Raw genomic sequence first — 19,245 nt, 5'->3', positions numbered from 1 at the left:
ACTTTGGCGTTACACTGTACATATATTCACAGTAAATTTTCGTGAAAACTCATCACAAAATCAAGTATTGAGTTGACATTGATGTAACCACCATACAACTGCAATATGTGAATTCCGGTTAAATTTGAGCGTGAGTGAACAAACAAATTGATCACAATGAACACATTGTATAGAGTTGAATAAAAATCTATTATCGTTTTAAAATTATGATGTCAATGAGAGTGTAACGCAAAGACCCAAATTTCCTCACAATAATTTAAGGAGTCAGGCGATAATGCATGAATCTCTATTTTCCGATGATATGAATGTTAAAGCATAAGTTTGATTGGTTGATGATAATTACTGGAGGCAATCCTAGCTGAAGGTGTGTACCTAATCCAGATGCTTTTTCAACTTTTAAACAGGATCAACTTAGGTGAGAATATTGGGAAATGTGCAGTAACAATAAAATTACAGAGCAGATGCTTAAGTCTGGCTCTCATATCGATCGCAAGACTCCGGCGGTAAAATTGTGCAGCAAAACGCTAGCAACGCTAGGCTTGGCGGCTTATTTTCACATATAGCTGCATCCCTAATAACGACATAAAAATGTTTGCTCGCCATCCCGTTTCAATAATGTAGACCTTCACATGTACAATGCATTTCGGGAAGGTTCTGCTTGGGCTCTTCGCAAGGTTTGAACACTGGTAAACTCTTGCGTTGCCGCCAACAACTACCGGAGGTCCTCGGTGGTACCCGATGCATAGGTTCCCGTTACACCGCTAACAGCCTGCGGTGCTGCCGCCGGTGATTTGCGACAGGTATGGGAACCAGGCTTTAGAAAGCCAGCAGTGGCTGTTGATCTGCATTATGAACTTCACACTAATGTGTGGTTGCTGAAAAAATGAGCATTCACTGTATGTGGGAATGGCTGGTTTCAGATCATGTGTCATGGAAGATGGCAGTGGACACTGTGCAGTAAAAGTTGTAATTAGAAGTTGTAATGCTCTGCAAAATTGCACCATGCTACACTGTAATGACACATGTAACAGGGCAGTCATAATATAGATGTTGCCATTCAATAACAAATAGAAATGATTGAAAAGGGTTGTAAACATAGATTTAACATATCAAAAACCAATAGATATGAATAAAGATATTCATAAACATAGATGTATCCTAACAAAAATCGAGATCAATGAATAAAGTTGTAAATATAGATGTAAAACTATCAAAAACCAATTTTTATATGGAGAAAGATAGTCATAAACATAGATGTAACCTATCAGACCCAACTAGAGATTGATGAAGATAGTTGTAAACATAGATGTAACCCTCAGAAACAAAGAGAGATGAATGTAGATAGTCGTAAACTTAGATATAACCTATCAGAAACAGATAGAGATGAATGAAGAGCGTCGCAAACATAGATGTAACCTATCAGAAACAAAGAGAGATGAATGTAGATAGTCAACTGATGAGAATGATTGTAAACTCTGATTGGTCAACTGATTACAGTCAATAACTCAGGTTGAGGTTTGAAATGATATGTTGATGTAGCGGGTGATGGGTGTAGGTTATGGAGTTGTCCACTCTATTGTGCTCAAGTACATGTATTAAGGACTTGAGTTAAACCAACATGAAATTAAGTTTTCTTTCGCAAATAAAAATACACAGCCACAACATTAATGTATTCACACTATTTCATACAAAAATACACTGAGTTAATAAGTGTAAACAAAAGTCTACAACGAAGTTAAACCCTTAAGCATTTTGATTAATAATTTGTGACCTTATGCTTTTCTACAGAGCACAAAGAGTACAAGTTGATCTCAGTGAGTAACTGCAAGGATGCCACTATTGACAGACATAAAATATCTAATATAATTTTATTTTTGTGAATATTTATATAGAAAGTATAGCTCAGTTTGTAGGGTGTCTGTTGGTGACCATGGGATCCCAGCTACCACTGCTCCCTTTCCTGGCTACCCGGTAGCTGAACCAAGACAAGGCAGTAATAAATGGGCTACTGGTTAAAAGGATTAAATGGACTCGGTCTGATTTCATGAAGCTACTGGAGCCACCCTTGATATAAGGGTGGCTCCAGTAGCCACCCTTATACCAAGGGTGGCTGTGGCTCCTTGATATAACTTGACACCCTTGATATAAGGAGTGAGAGAGCTGCTACTGACCTTATGGTGAGAATTTAAGATCGACTCGAGTTCCTGGAATTTCTGCTGATTCGTAGAGTTCTACAATTATTCTTCTTAGCATCTCTTTTACTTGCTGGTACCTCCTAGTAAGGTCACTGCAATGTGCACTTAATGTATAGTTATATACATATGTTCAAGTGTATGACATCACAACTGGTCTAGACTCTGGTAATTACCGATAGTAGAGAAGAGAACCGAGCATGCATAAACCATCTAATTATTCTTAGAAAACAGATATTGACAAATATCAAGTAAACATTCACTCATGGTCAGAGTTGGTAGGGACGAGTGAAGGTCAAAGAATCACAACAAATTTAAAGTGAGCTACCAAAGCAGTGCAATCACTAGAAATGAATAAACTGGAATTTGACTGCTGAATGAGATTTTCGTTAATTGCAAAAGTTCATTCCACAACCTTGTTCATAAAGATGGAGTTGATGTGGGCTAACAATCCGCAAATTTTGTAGACAAATGATCTGCTCGGATTAGCTAATCATCTGATAATCATTAGTATTAAACTCATCAGTACTAGTATTAGTATTTGGTAGTGGATTTTCGACTGATCCCTTTTCCGCATAGTTCATGAGAATCAAAGGTCAAATTAGGGTCAGCCTAAATTAGTAAAACGTAACAAATAGTCTTTTGAAATTATTTTGCCCACAGGAAAGGAAACTCTAAAAATGAACTTGCCTAGCAAGGTGTTAACTCTTTAAGGACAAAGCCCGTGAAAGCCCGTCAAACGGGCAATGTCTCAGAGGCCGAACCCCGTGAAATCACGTTAAAATTCAGTCTACGATAGGCCTTTTTAAAAATATTTTATTCTTTAAAAAAAAATGTTAAAAATTAAAATTAATAGTTCCATCAAACTCGGTAGGCTTTATACTACTTGTTTGAGGCTATAAATAATCACTAATACGCATGTGCAAGCAAAACACGTTGTAAAAGATTTGATCTTCCTTTTTGAAAAGTTATTCATCGTGTACGCACGCGATTGTTCAAGCTCTGCTAAAAAGTTTGTTTAGAGGAAGACATCGGCTGGGTTGAAAGTGAAGAAGAAGATACTAGTTCAGAAAAATGTGGAGAAGACGATGGAATTAAAAAATAAGATCAACAGGGTGAATTGGATTGCGAAAGTGACAGTGAAACGGCCGGCGATGAAACCGGGAGTATTTACGGATTTCCTAGAGGAGCTGACTTAAAACCAAAATAACTACGTTTGGCTGACAGCGTGGCAGGAGTAAAAGTTTGAATTTTTAAACAGGTAAGTTTTTTTATCATATAAAACTTTCTATAACATCGACCATTATAAATGTTATAATTAACGAAACGAATAAATATGGCTTTCAAAAACATTGCGATGCTTCGGAGCCTGTTGATGGTAAATACATCTGGCGAGTTGTTGGTTTAGCTAGGCATATATATTCTCGAAAAGCCTACTCTGTTGTCTTACTGTTACACAATCCTTTATTATCTACGCTGATTTTTAATAGAAATTAAAAATAGCAACAAAATAGAAACAGGTTTTCTTTTTGCTGACTATTTTGAACAGCCTGCTGGCAATAAATTGTTCAAGTTGGAAGATGTTTTGCCATGATATACCACCGGTTATATTCTGTTTTGCTGTCTGGTAAATTTATATCTATAGATGACAGCTGGCATATGGAAAGGATGGCTCAGCTTCAGGCAGTATATTCCATCTAACAGATCTAGATTTGGAGTAAAGTTATTTGCACTCTGCGATGCTGTCTCTCGCTATGTGCACAAGTTGTCTGTATACATCGGTGAGGAGCGAGAGCAAGCTGAAGGCGCAGTGGAGTCACTTGTGGAGTATCTTTGTGCGAGTCATGTTTTGATCCTTGTCATGCTAACTAGATTTATTTACAAATTGTGTTTTGTTTAGTTTCTACAAATGCTTCATTGCTTCGTATTGCTAGCTTGTACATCGTTGCATTCGCTGAAATGTCATAATCTATTGTATTTGTTGTGCATTAGTATGTTGTATTTGTGGTTTGTTGCTCTCCTCAGGGCACTCACCTAATCAGAGAGTTCAGTTCTTATATTGTTTGCAATGTAGCAGTCCATGATTTGCTGTTTCTGCTTATAATAAATGTTGCTTCCTGTCTTTTGTTGCTTCACCAAGTGTGTGAATATAGGCTCCCCACTCAATTTTTCTTGCACACAAACAGCTAATCTTTTTCTGCAGCACACATGAATCTGTGCAATGAGTTTATATGCAAAATTGTTATTGGTACATATATCTATAGTTTCAATAAATACATATACATCTGACTGCAGAAAATCATAACCGCGAATAAAAAGATTTCGAAATGAAAAGACTTGCAAGCTACTTGGAGGAAAAGATCTCAGTCTGTAGGAATATATCTCAGCTTTCAGATGCATATTCATTTGCAGTTTCATACCAATTTGCTTGTAAGTTATAGCAAAGCTTGGGCGACCATGTCAGGCCTCAATTTTCTGCTGGTCTTTTGGGTTGGTCGCTGAGAATTTCGCATGGCCTTTCCGTAATACTTCGGAGCTCATAACTCCACTTTCAAAGCTCTCCAACGACCACTTTCTTTTGCAAAGTTTTGTGAACCTATGAATCCTTGCAACCAGTATTTATACAATATTGTCATTTACATTTAACAATTAGAAAAATGCAATAGAAAATGAAACATGAAAATAAAAAAAATCATTGCTTCAAAAATCTGAGATTTCTGCTGGTAAGCATTTGCAAGCTATCTGCATAGAGAAAATATCAGCTTGTAGAGAAATTTCTCAGCTTTCTTATGCATAATAATTGATGTAATTACCACAATTGTGATGAAAGTTATTGCAGTTTTTATGCAGTCATGTCGAAAGCTCAAATCGCCCCGTCCGCTGGTATACGTCTCGCTGGTATATGGTATATGTTATACGTCTGTCTTAAAGGTAAAAACTTCATAAGGTACGTAGTGCACATAGTACATTGTAGCATTACATGTTATGGAAGATCACAACCGCTTAACACACAAAAGTTACAGTGGATGACTGCAGTTACTAGGGTTAATATATTATTTTGTTACTAATTCTTAATGGGCAAAATACAATTAATGATAACTATATGAACAATAACCCAGCTAACAAGAAGAGATAAATGTACTACTTGTTTTCCTGTCCAACAGACCAGCTTATGGATACAATCAAATAGACTCTGAACATGACTGTAAGTCACTCAAATTACATGAATATGGAATAAAAACTTTAAATGTAAACATTAAAAAGCATCTCTAATCCTCTGACAGTGCCTAGAGAGATTTCTATTGTCTGACTATGGGGTGTCTACTAGGGATGGCATTTATTGTTTGAAAAGGTGTTATCGACTATCATTGGAGTTGTCCCATCGACAGCGACCGATACCGATAGTGTGCGTGTGGGCGTGTGTTTATTTCATCAACAAGCAAACAAAAGATATACACAGATTAAAGTTATAATAATAAAAAGCAGAAAACATATAGTCGGGTGTGGAAAAAGAAATAACTCGACGAGATGATGATGGGGTCCATTGCGAAATGGCAAAGCCAGCAGTACGCGAGCCCGAGTCAGCAGCAACAAGCAAGATAACAACGATCACCCGATAGAGTGAAGATACAACCTCAGCTTCACCTTAAATTTTTTAGAGATTTTATTTATATTAAAACAGTCGGCAGCTTATTCCACAGCACAGGTGTAGCAAAATTGTAGGATCTTTGACCATTAGAAGTTAGATGTTTGGGTACAGGAAGTGATAGTAATTGATGACGAGTATGGTAATGTGAATTATCAATGAGTATCAAATATCAATGAACAGACAGAGTTTACCGAAGGTTATCGTATGACCTGGCAGCTGGTAAAACTATCGTATTACCGAGAACATAACTCCAAATTCACAAGACAATTTAATGCCATACTTTCGTACAACTTTACTAGCCAGATGACCAAATGTGTCTGAAAAAGTAAAGGATTGTGAGAAGGGATGGGCAGAGCCGTACAGTTTCACAGAGTCCCGTAGCAAAAAACGGAAACAAAAACGCTTGATTCCAAACAAACCCGATCGACATACTGATCTCAAATGGAATATTCATACCTCGCTCTCAATACCGCTCATTTTTGCATTTACTTTACGTTTTTACAAAATAGTTATTAGTAGCTTTTTGTAGGAAATTTGTCTTCTTTTAAATGGTGTATGATACAACAATCAATTTTAAAGCGACTGTCAATGGGGACTAATTTTTGGTCGGATAATTTGCGGTCTCCCCATTATAACTTATATAAAATTAGTAGGCGTGGCCTGTTTGTTTGTAATCGAACGAGCTCCCATATATGCTTCTGTTGGTCACGGGAATCTGCAAAACTATATGGCTCTGGGGACGGGAAAAGGAAAAGCTGCAGAAAAAAGTCTGAAGAAAAAGAACAAAAGCTATCTGCAAAACTATCGTGGTTTACTCTTTTTTATTATTTGTTGATGATAAATAATTTCCGGATGTTTCGTTAGGCCAAAAATAATCAACATATTAATATCAAGAAAACTACTATCCACTCTCAAATTTGACTATCGACCTATCGTGCAACCCTAGTGTCTACATAAGCCTTTGTATGCATCTGATTAAAACTCATACTATTTGATGTTCAGAGCAAGTACAACAATATACAAATAAAAGTATGAATACACCTTCAAATCTTATGCACCTTATGTTATGGTCTTTAAAAGCATTTAACAGTCCAAGAGCCATAATCCAAGTATACTTGATCTGCAGCCATCCAGAACAATCATATGGAGAGTCTAGACAACTGTTATGGGCTTCTGTTAAAGGCAAATCTCAAATGAGTCTGAATGACGTTGTTAGACAAAAAGGGTTGAAAGCAGAGACTTTCTAATACAGGGCAACGCAGAAGTATTGCATGTGTCAAATCTGACAAGAGACATAACTTATCATAACACAGGAAGACAACTCCAGCTTTCATCAAAGAAGCATTATTGCACGAACAAAAATGGTGCAAAACACTCAACAAGTCAATTGAAGGAATAATAGCCTAAGAGTACTTCTACAGGTTGGTGAACGGGTCTGTATTTTGAGAATGAAAGTGTGTTAGTGGTACTGAGTCTGTATACTTATTTACCTGATGAGAACTCATTACCATCAGAACAAATATGTAGTCAGAGTCAGTATTAAATACACCGACTCCTAACAGACATCAGCCTTGTTAGTATATCTGGGTACTATGATGACTATTTAATTACCAAGGTAGATTACATGTATGAGCTGAATTGAAAATGTCAATTAGGTACTGCAGTACAAAAGAATTATACAAAAAATCATTTTAAAAATTTATAAAAAATTTATAATTGACCATGACAACAATCACAACTGTGCCTTGATAAGTACTCACTGATGTCCATATGTGAAATGCATTACAGTTGCAGTGAATTTTTACCTGAATATTTCTGTAGTTGCATTAGCAGTGCAGAACAGTAGTAAAAGTGCCACAACCATGCAGTATATTGTTTTGTGTACTGTTACTACTGGGCATTATGCATTATACATTAAATTCAGTACAACTGATACAACGTAATTATATGAACCAGTAATGTAAACTTACGTAATGTACAGTAATGTAAACGTTACTATGGCAGATTATTTATGTTGTAGGAGCAGGTACTGTACTATTAGTAACATCATACCTGATGGGCTGAGTGGTGAAAGAGGGAGCAAATGCATTGCCTGGTGTGAATGTGCAGGAAATGACAAGAGCATGACATGAGAAGGGCATGACACGATAAGTGTATGACACGATAAGTGCAATTGGAAACCAGACAGATAGGCCTACTTCATATGAATAAAGAAACCCAAAAACCTTTGACGCTAAATAAAAAAAATTTCGCGATATATTTCTAATAAAATTTGTTATTAAAACGGAGGAAATAGGTAAAGATATTTAAAAAATGTTACAAATAGAAGTGAAATTTTTGGTCAAAAATGCTGTGCAAAAGTTACTTTGATTGGTTCACGTTGTAACGTAGAAACATCTTTTGTAAACGAAACCATGTGATTGCAGAATTCTGGCCTTTAGAGATTCTGACACGCCCTACGCAATGCCGGAAAACTGGCTGTTAGTGTGCAAAGGCTAATTCAAAGACTAAAGGTTAATTCTACGAGTGGCCAGACGTTATTGATTTTTTGTGACGGAGTCTGCGGGCCACATGAAAATTGACCATGGGCCGCATTTTACCCGCGAGCTGGACTTTGGACATGTCTGATTTAACTCAATTGCACCCGACTAATTTCAAGGCGATTAACCTCAAATACCAGTTATTTTTCAGAAAGTTGTCATAATTCAAATTACTATTAAAAGTGACAGACTTGAGATAATTTACTCATTAGAGTTGTACAAGAACCAGCCGAGTCTCCTTTTTCAAATGATATTACATTCATATAGACAACTCATATCCCTTTCATGTAGATCTGTGTTACAAAGACAGTAGTTTCAGAAAATTTCCAATTTTGAAAAAATTGTTATTTGCTGAAACAAAGTTAGACTTGCACCATAAAAATTGTAGAATATACAAAGTTTGACTAAAATAGTCATTGACTACATACAATATACAGTTATGAATATTATTTATACATATACAGTTAGTTTTGAACATGAAAATTATGAAACTCTATTTTTGAACTTTTCCTCCTGAGTATCATCCTTCAAGCCAAGACATAACTAACCTACATGCCAACTCAAATAAACTGTCATAAAAATGTTTCAAGTAATAAAAAATGTTCGATAACCCCGTTCTTGTCTTTTTAGCCTTCATATACAGCTATAAGAATCAATATGATGTAATCAAAAGCGAATGCAAACTTTAGGCGGACTACGACTGACAGCCTAAAAAGTGCATTTTTATTCGAGCATAACGATTCAAATTGGCAAAATTAAAAGTCAATAAAAACTGAAAGATTAAAAACAATGTTTTGCTTTGATTTATGCAGTCTTTCATTTTCTTACCACTTCTAAATCTGCATATTTACGTCTGAAATTGATAAAAAATTATCGCGAATGATAACATTTAAAGTCACCATGACGATTTCCGGTTAAGGTAGATGTAGTTATGAGTGTACTATTTTGGTCATAACTTTTGCCAGAGACCTCATTGAGACATATTTGTACGGTTGTCTGATTGGCCAGAGCTTTTTCTTTCTAACTAATCAAATATTTTCTTTTATAGTTTAAAAATAGTGATACAGTGAGTAGGTAAAATTCAGAGGCGAGAGATCTCACGTCGGGTGCATAGCAACGTTATAAATAGCGAGTTGACTCGAGTATGGGTGCGAATGAGTTAAACGTATCTAAAGACTGTGTGCCACGAGTTTTTCACGATCAGGAAGCTGCAGTGCAATGAACAATTTACATTTACAAGGAACAGATATACTTGTTAGTTAATTATGGAGTTCATTAAAGTAAGAGAAACAGTACGGCATGTGCCCGCCAGCAAGGTTACCAATCATTAGCAGTGACTGTTTGAGAGATGACAGGTTGGTTGGGTGGTTGGTCCACCCTATGATTATGAGGAACTCTGAGATGCCCTGTTTGAATGACTAGTGGAGTCTGTAGCTTGTAAATGATTGATTGTATTTTTGGTTATGGTGCTATGAATAAAGTAACCATTACATGTGGAAATGACTCAAAATACTGCACTATATAATCTTCAAAAATAAACTGTGATCATGTTAGGTCAGAGTGGGATATTGAAATCTACAAATTATAAAACACTGCCTCGTCTGTTTATCTATAATATTCATAATATTATAAAACTCTAACCATGAAATCTTGAATGAATGGCAATAATTGAAGCCCTTCAGAACTGTTGCGCAACAGGAAGATCAAATCTTTAACATTCATCTTAGTAGTACGACATTAGCACTTCTTTACATAAAAACCATATTTCTCTCAATGGTATTTACTGACATTAGAAAAACCGTTCAACCCTGTACACCATTCTACGACTCAGCCGTCTTTAGTATAACAAACACGATGTTCCGTGACGGTAACCAATTCCCATGTGACAGTATGATAAGAACTGACTCACTATGGCTTATATAGAGTGAGAAGGCTATGTCAGGATCAATTGACCAAATATGGTATAAATGTGTTGTCTGTCTGATTAGAAACTCATAAATCCTCCTTCACGAGCATTAAAATCCATCTTCGCAAAATTTTAATAGATTCTACTCGGAAGAATCGGTATTTTACTATCATTTGAAATTGTTTCTTATCTTTAAGGTGATTTGACAGCCAGAATATTACAAGAATAAAACAGGAAAAACTAGATCACGATTAAACCGCCCAGAAGAGAACTTTGTCTAGATCCAATTGTACTCAATGAACATGTTTATGGAATTGTTTTGAATATGAAAGAAACTATGGGCATCGTCAAACTAATCCTAGTGTTTCCTAGTATTAGTAATCCTAGTATCCTACTATATCAGTAAAATGACTCATCTACCTTGATACCTTGTCAAGACCGAGTAGAAAGTTAAGGTCGAGCAATACAGCTCTCTTTTTTATATCCAATTAAAATTGTTTTTGGGTTCCAAAGGAGTACCAGCTAGGGCATAAGTCACATATATCATATAGCTTAATGCAAACTCCTAAATTTGGAGTTATCCTCTACACAACACTTTAAATGATTAGCCATCAGCCAGGTAATTAAATCACTCTATAAGTTGGAGGATAATTAGCGAGTTAATCTAATGACAATATTTGCAGGATTCACGAAATACACATGCTATACAGCGGGTGGTCAGCTACCCTGATCTATTAATAATAAATTATGACAAAGACCTCAGGCTATGGTTTGTAAATAATATGATGCACACAAATCCACCATTTAGAGGCTTCTACCATCTTTTTTTTAAATACCATTCTGTTTCATAATCACACAAACTATTGTAACCCTTCTACGAATATTACATGGGTGATAACTATAGAAGCATACTAATTACACCTAGGAAATCCAAATGTAACTTAGCTTACCTATCTACCTAAAGTTTGCTGTAGACATAGCTTGGTTACAAAGCATTATATGTCACTTTTGTGTGGCGCATCGTGAAAGACAATGAAACATGTTGTTATAGATCCAACCCAATGACATCAACTCTCCTAGTCACCTCCCCTTGGTCCAAACTAAGTAAATACAAATTGGAAACAGACGGTGAAATACATTATGTATTTCAGTAAGCTGTAAGCAATTCAGTTATTTCAATTTTTCCACTACTTGATCATTTACATATAAAGACATTTCTTCTAGTAGTTTTTTCAGTGTTATTCGATGATGATATTAATAACACTATTTTAACTGTATTTCAATACACTGTTTTTTTAATTTTATGTGCAAGATTTGATCCTATGCAAGATTGCAAGAGTGTTCTTCTGATGCTATGAGCCTTATATTGATAGGCTATGAACAGGACAATTTACATGTTGCTTGTCTTATCCCAGCATTCCGTTTAAAGAATTCAGTTTAGGCATAACCAAACCGTTGTGGTTTTACATCAGCTTCATATAGTTGGAAAAATGTGATAGCATTGCTAAAAAGTTGAGAGTGATTTGCCTCAAAGGTGTGTTTTAGTTTAGATTATTTTATGGATTCAGCACTCAGCACTACATTACAGAGTACACAATGTGTCTTTGCAACTCTTTTGTTATTGAATCTTTCACTTATAAAACATTAACAAAACTTTCTCTTATTTTATATGTTAAAATACAAATACAAACTTGTGACAGGTGTATATGCATGTAGTAGTCTTGAAAGAAAACATTAGATTTCTACTAATGAAAATTAAGAATTATAAGTCAAAACTGTTAGTCTTTGTCTAAATATTATTGATCTATTAGCAATTTTGATACAGAGCTACCATTTTGTCTACAGTTTCATATAAAAAGTATAATGTTAAATGATGGACAACTCTTCAAAATGCCAGAATTTTGAAATTGACTGGTTTAGGAGCTTGTGATTCCTTTGATAATAGTTAGAATCCACTCGTTCATTTTTTTCAGTTAATTGTTATATTGTGGATGTTAAAATTAGGATCAAAGGAGTAAAAACAAAATGAATAAAGTACATGTCAATGCTGTCTTTTTTTTAATTTTTCAATTTATTTACAAATACTTATGTTATTGTTATTATTGTTACGCTATTGATATCATGACAAGACGACCAAATTCTACAAGGCGACAAGAGAACCAACAAATAGTAAATAGAATATTCTCATCAGTGTTTTACTTTGAGACTGTGCTTGCTGACAAGGCATTGGGCTCAGATCCAATCAAGGCCATAATACGATTAAAGTACCAATATTTGGCCACATCACAAGATATTGCTTTTCTAATTACCCCTCTTCAAGTTCCACTCATTTTGCTATATAGTACATGGTCCTTTATATCAATGGCTATGTTATCACTAAAAATTCTATTAAGCATATTTCTATCTATTTCTGATCTTCGGTCTTCTAAAGTATGCCAGTTTAAAACTTTCATTGTCAATCAAATTGAGTCTCTCCATTTGATCTTATATGCCCATCGGAAAGATTTTATATTAATGCTCCCCAATTTTTGAATATGCCTCGCTTGATGAGGAGATCATGAGCATGAAGCATATTCTATTATGGGCCTACAGATAGATTTAAAAACTTGTGACCTTGTTCTGCTAGATGCTCTGTTTAGTGCCTGCATTAAACCATAACTGTCACGAACAATTTTTATCATATTTACTAGGTAAATCAGACACGCTGATTCCGATTTTGTACTAAAATAAATATTAGTCCACTAACCTTCAAAGTTATTTGGGCTTTTTTAAAGCGTTTCAATATCCGTTTCGAAAACAACACAATCGGCATTACAAGCTCCGCCCATAAATATGTGACGAAACCTAGCGTTTTCAGGAACGGAAGTTAGGAATTTTAGTCTGATTTAGAATAATAGAGATGGGTGTCTTAAAACCCATTTTTATCTAAATCCAGCCAGTAAAATAATTCCAGTTTTTTATGAAAGGTATATAAACTATTTAAAATTGCTCGTAGCTTGTTACATGACCTTTAAATGGGTTTAACACCGAGAAAAATGAGCTCAAAAAGCGCGGTTTAATCACAAGCTAGCGTTGTTATCGCGCTTTTTTTAAATATGCAATGCTAAATAGCTTATCTACCTTTCTGAAAAAACTGATATTATTTTTAAGGCTGAATTTAGATATTAATGTATTTTAAAACACCCATCTCTATTATTCTAAATCGGTCTAAACATCCCTACGTAACTTCTGTTCCTAAAAAGCTAGGTTTCGTCACATATTTATGGGCGGAGCTTGTTATGCTGATCGTGTTGTTTTTGAGAACGATATTGAAACGCTTTAAAAAGCCTTCATTACCTAGTAAATATGATAAAAGTTGTTCGTGACAGTTATGGTTTAACATATGTAGAGGTCGCTTTCTTAGCTACATACTGAACCTGTTCATCATTATTTAGTTTTTGGTCTATATTAATACCCAAGTATCTTATTGATGTTACTTGTTGTACGTCTTTCCCATTTAATGAATAGACTGCAACAATGGGATTAGTTCTTGCTATAGACAAGTGCTCACATTTACCGACATTAAATTTCATCTGCCAGTCTTTTGAGCATTTCTCCAAGTTTTTTAAATCTTCTTGAAGATGTAACTGATCTCGCTTACTTTTAATTTTGTGATAAAGTAATGATTCGTCAGCAAACAATCTAATTTGGGCATATTTGATTACATTAGGCATGTCATTAATGTATATATGAAAGAGAAGAGGTCCCAACACAGAACCCTGAGGAACTCCTGATGTTACAAGGCATGGGTCTGAGTCAACACCCTCAACAACCACAGACATATGCCAATCATAAAGCCAGTTTGCTATCCAATGGACAGTCTTGTCATGAATTTCTACTATTTTTAGTTTGTAAAGCAATTTAGCAAAAGGAACAACATCGAACGCCTTTTAAAAGTCTAGCACTATCAAGTCTGTTTGTTTATTGTTGTTATAGTTGTTGACCAATTCAGATTTTGTTATAAGGAGCTGCGAGTCGCAGCTGTGTTTTGGGCTAAATCCATGTTGTCTTTCTGACAAAATTTTATTGGACTCTAGATATGTACGAATGTCATGTGCTAATACGTGTTCTATTAATTTTAGGTTATTGAGGTCAAAGAAATGGGTCTGTAATTTAATGGACACTCCCTACTACCTTTATTTTTAAAAATAGGCACAACCCGAGCATTTCGCCAGTCAAAGAAAACTGTTGAGGTGTCATAGGAGTGTTGCATAATTATTGTCAAAACTTGATATATTCCACCTGCAGAAAACTTGAGCACTACAGCAGATAAGCCGTCAGGCCCTGAACCCTTTCTAGCATCTAATTTGATTAGCATTTTATGAACACCGTGTGGATTAAACTGAATGGAATCATTAGCAACCTGAACATTATATTTAGGCAGACAGTGACTGAACTGGCCATTATTCTCAGCAAACACTGAAGCGAACGCAACAGCAAAGGTATTTGTGATTTGTAAGGGTGAGTTATCTGTACTGTTCTCAACGCTTTTAATAGTGTTGTGCATCTTCCGTCTATTTTCAATGTACTTAAATAGCAGCTTTGTGTTGCCATTGGTCATTTTTTTGCATACAGATGGTTCCCAACCTACGAACGGGTTACGTCCCGAATGATTGTTCGTAAGGTGAATTTGTTCGTAAGTTGCTTCAGTGCTATATTTTGTATTATAATTTATGTTTAAGGCCTATATAAGTATATTGAAGGTTTATATAAGTATGTTTAAGGCTTGTATTAGTAACCTGTATTGGTTTGTACGGAAATTTTTTTTAAATAAAATGGAGATAATACTTTGGTAGACGCCGGGCCATGACACTGCATTTCTTATTTATTGTATGTCTTGTCCTTTTTAATATATTGTTGTTTTAATCGTTATGCTATCACTTATCGTTGTTGTCTTGTCTATTGAATCTACTAAGAAACACCCACTTATCAACTTCAGTGAAAAACTCGAATTTATTGGGTCTTGGTTTGCTACCACCTGGTTAACCTAGCCTTCTACTATATTTAATGTCTCTGCCATTAAAAGAAATGTTTGTAAGAATGTTATGAATTTCATCATTATGTGGTCTAGAGCTAATCTCATCAAGGTTGTGAACTATTGCATTGAATTTCTTAGACTTCTTTTCTATGATAGTAGCTTGTTTATAAATACCTGTTTCAACACTTTTAGCAATCTGAGTAATCTCACTATTTTGTTTTACCACATCAGCAAAGCTGTGGTTGTTTTTTAAAGTCTCCATACACACGAGTAGTGTGCGAGTGGTGTTATCAACTATATCAGTCTTTTCTTTTAGCTCATTATTTTGGGTTACAACCTCTCTAAATGACTCACTGTTCTAACTCAGTGTTTTCAAAGAGCTAGATACCGAGTCAATTTTTAACTGTAGTTCTTGATTTTGGGTTAAAACCTCTCTAACTGAATCATTGTTTTCAATCAATGCTTTCAAAGAACCGGACATGGAGTCCATTTTTAGATCTACAAATTCTAGATTAGTCATCAGATTTGGCACACAGACATAGTCTGGTATTTTGTCACTGCATTCTGTACAATACCATCAAATACCAGGTTTACTTAGCACAAGCAGCTCTGGATTTGACCCCTCAAGACAAGGTGAATGAAACTGACCAGAACAACTGCTGCAAACAATACTGTTAGAATTGGTAAGTTTTTAAACATGTAGAACATGACCCTGTGTTGCCAGTGTTAGATACAACTGCACTAGCCAGACTGGCACTGCCTTTTCTCACTGGAGTAATATTACCCTTTCCACTCATCATAACAAATGCCTTTCACCAAAAGTGGAAAAACAAATGAAAAGTTAAGTGTTTAGGCCACGAAAAGAAAATAAACTCAAAAAGTATGAAGGGCACACTTCCTCTGTAAAATATACACAGTAGATCTGTGCAAAACCAACCCTCCACAACCTCCTGAACTAGGAAAACTCTAATCAAGATTCAAACAAAGGGTGGGGCCAAAACGGCCGACCCGCTGATAAATATTCTACTACTCTATTTAAACTAACTACACTATATAATCTAATAATAACTAATAATTAATATGATATACTAGTGTACTACTAGCAGTAATTAACTAATAGTAATAACATACAAATAGTAAGTAACTTGCAGTGCAAAGAAAAACACGTCCGAGCGCTAAGGCGATGTTCGTTGTCTGTATACCACTAGTCATCAGAGCAACTGTGGAATACTTATTAATAAGAGCCAAGAATTATGTAACCTAAGTACTAGTTTTCTATTAAACTGCATTCATAAAAATTAATAGCTGAGAAATGTAAACATAAAAAATGGGAATAAAAACAGTGATTTCCTTTGTAAATTCACTTGTGCGAGTTACATCAGAAGCTATTTAGGCATGTCTCATTTCGTCGTTAAGAGCTACCAATAGCGCAACGTTTGTGGAAGCTATTCATTATTAAATTCATTTTATTTGAAGTTTGTTTGTTCGATTAATTTCTGCTAACTGATTGTATTACTCGCTCACACTGTTCGTGCTTTATTCGATTGTCACCTAATCATACACGATGGATATTTAGCGATTGATTCAGCCTGAATAATAACTTTGTTGATAATATTAGAATAAAGAGCAGTTGTCTACTCACTCATTGTTTGTCTATTTAGTTATGTTTTAGTTCCAAGGCTATATAAAGTTAGTCAAACATACTGCATTGTGTGAACTACAGCATGGTCCTTCCTTAAATAATATGTATGAATTTGTAATATTAAATTGTTATTGTTTGCATGATTTAGTTTAAGCCATCAAGTCATATGAAGTAATTAGTACTGTTATTTTTGGCTAATACTTAGTAATGTTAAGTAACTTTATTTAGATCACTAGTACATCTTTGGGTCGTTTCGCAGTACCTACTCTTTGGCTTATTTATGACGCTTGAATAAAATTGATAACTGCACTGAAATGGATTGCACATTGAAATGGATAATTGCACTCTGGAAGAGTGTTATTTGAGCCTAGCATCTCCTCAAAAATCTAGTAAATGTTTGTGGGCCATCTAAATCAGCGAACCTGAGAACAATTATTTGTTTGAAATATAATCTCATTTATCTGAATGAATGCAGGCTGTGCAGCCGTTGGGTGTAGGCCTGCTATACTTTTGAGTCTCAATGCAATTATCGAGTTTATAAATAATTTAGTACATCATGCTTTGTGCAACTATAATTTTTATTAAATGCTATTGCTTGTCTAATCAGATTACTAATATTATTATTACTTACAAGTAGTAAATGTACGCGCACGCGTGAACAAACAGGCAAAAAGGCGGATTTGAACGGGTAGAATTTATGCGGTGAAAAAGACAAAACTGTGCTCGGCCAACCGTAACTCACGACCTAACATGTTGACGTCTTACTAACGGTTGAGTAATCTCAAAAGTCAGAGCAGCTAGATATTCGCGTTGTTGAAATTTGCTCTATGTCATGGTGAGACTGAAATGAGCTTTGCGGTTGGTCGTGACTTTGCATATCGAGGATTTAATTGGCGGTAGCCTAATGCTTACTATATATAGCGACAATCAAATGTGTACGTGAGAGTTCATGTAGCCTACTTAAAGAATTAATCAGCTAATCATTGGTAGACGTTTATCACGCTAGCCAATCTTGTTAATAGAATTAGTATCGTTAACACTTTAGTCATACTGTAGTGAATTTTTGCGCTCGCCTCTCGCTAACATAGCGACTTACGGCACTTACCATCACTACTTAGTGGATTGTCGTTACAAGTTGTCTTATACTGAAATAATATTAGCTGTCATGCACAACTATAATTGTTGCAAGCAAGATGACTGGGATAATGTGTATGGCTCTTTATTACGCGAGCTGCAGATACCCCTACAAAAAAGATTGCCTGTTTTTCTTTAGTAAGGCCAACACTAGAATACGCCTCACAAATCTGGTATCCCTATCAAAATAAACATGTCAAACAGCTTGAAAATTTTCAAAATAAAGCACTACGATTTATTTTTAACATTAAGGGCAGATAAGTTTTACAAAATTACGAGAAGATACAAGTGTTGAGTCCTTACAGGAGAGAAGAAGAGAGGGTAGGCATAAACTGTTTGTAAGATGTGCTGCCGAGGGCATAAAACCACCATTCAAAGGCGAAAACATAGGATACAATACCCGCCAAAAATCAAACACCTATACTCCATATATAAGAACTAATGTATTCTATCAGTCCTTTTGGTCTCGTACACTAAGAGAGTTAAGATCATGATGAGATGAGAAAAACACAATATAATTTTTTAAAAAGTTCTTATTTTGAAACCACTTGTTAGTGTAAACATACCGTGTTCCCACGCCCCTTACGCACCTGCTGTGCGGTCTAAGTGGGAAAATATAATATTAATAATAGCTAAAGCTCCACAGATAGAGTTAATGTTCATATTATCCACAAATGTCCATATATAGTTTTGTCGCTTGTCGACAGTATCTCGTGCTCTTTGTTCTTCTGTCTCACTAGGGTATCTTCCTTCGTTACTTATTCTTACCCATCCTGTTCTACACTGGCTTACATATCCTTATATACAGTGTTCCATTGGCTTTCTATGCAAGCTGGCTTGCATATTACTACGCTTATCCCAGGATAGCTTGATATCATGTGGCTATTAGAAATAGCTAAGTTTGGCAAATCCTTAACAATACTTCCATGGGAGAAATATTTTGTTATAATTATTTTATTTTGCTTTTATAATAATAATTACTTGATGTTTAAGTAATAATATACTATTACTTAGATATCAAATTAGATATTAATGATTATAATTTTTATTTTTTTAAGTTTTGTAGTGATAATATTGATGTGAAAGGTAATGTTTTTTTTGTGTTTCTTTTGAGTGAAATACTAGGATTCTATGTGTAATGGTTAGCCTCTGGACCTTGAATTCA

At 35.2% G+C, this 19,245-nt stretch overlaps 1 protein-coding gene across 1 annotated transcript in view; it reads left to right on the top strand.

Moving 5' to 3' along the window:
• Positions 1-3,837: 3,837 nt before the first annotated feature.
• The window catches only part of LOC137398373 (sulfhydryl oxidase 1-like), a 67,293-nt gene continuing 51,885 nt past the window's right edge, over positions 3,838-19,245 (top strand). Inside the window, exon 1 of the mRNA XM_068084480.1 lies at positions 3,838-4,019. Coding sequence (XP_067940581.1) covers positions 3,838-4,019 — 182 coding nt within the window. The remainder of the gene's footprint in view (positions 4,020-19,245) is intronic.

Source organism: Watersipora subatra, chromosome 6 (assembly GCF_963576615.1).
Source record: "Watersipora subatra chromosome 6, tzWatSuba1.1, whole genome shotgun sequence".
NCBI lineage: Eukaryota > Metazoa > Bryozoa > Gymnolaemata > Cheilostomatida > Watersiporidae > Watersipora > Watersipora subatra.
Note: the sequence above shows the minus strand (reverse complement) of the source record. Positions and strands in the feature narration are given on the sequence as shown.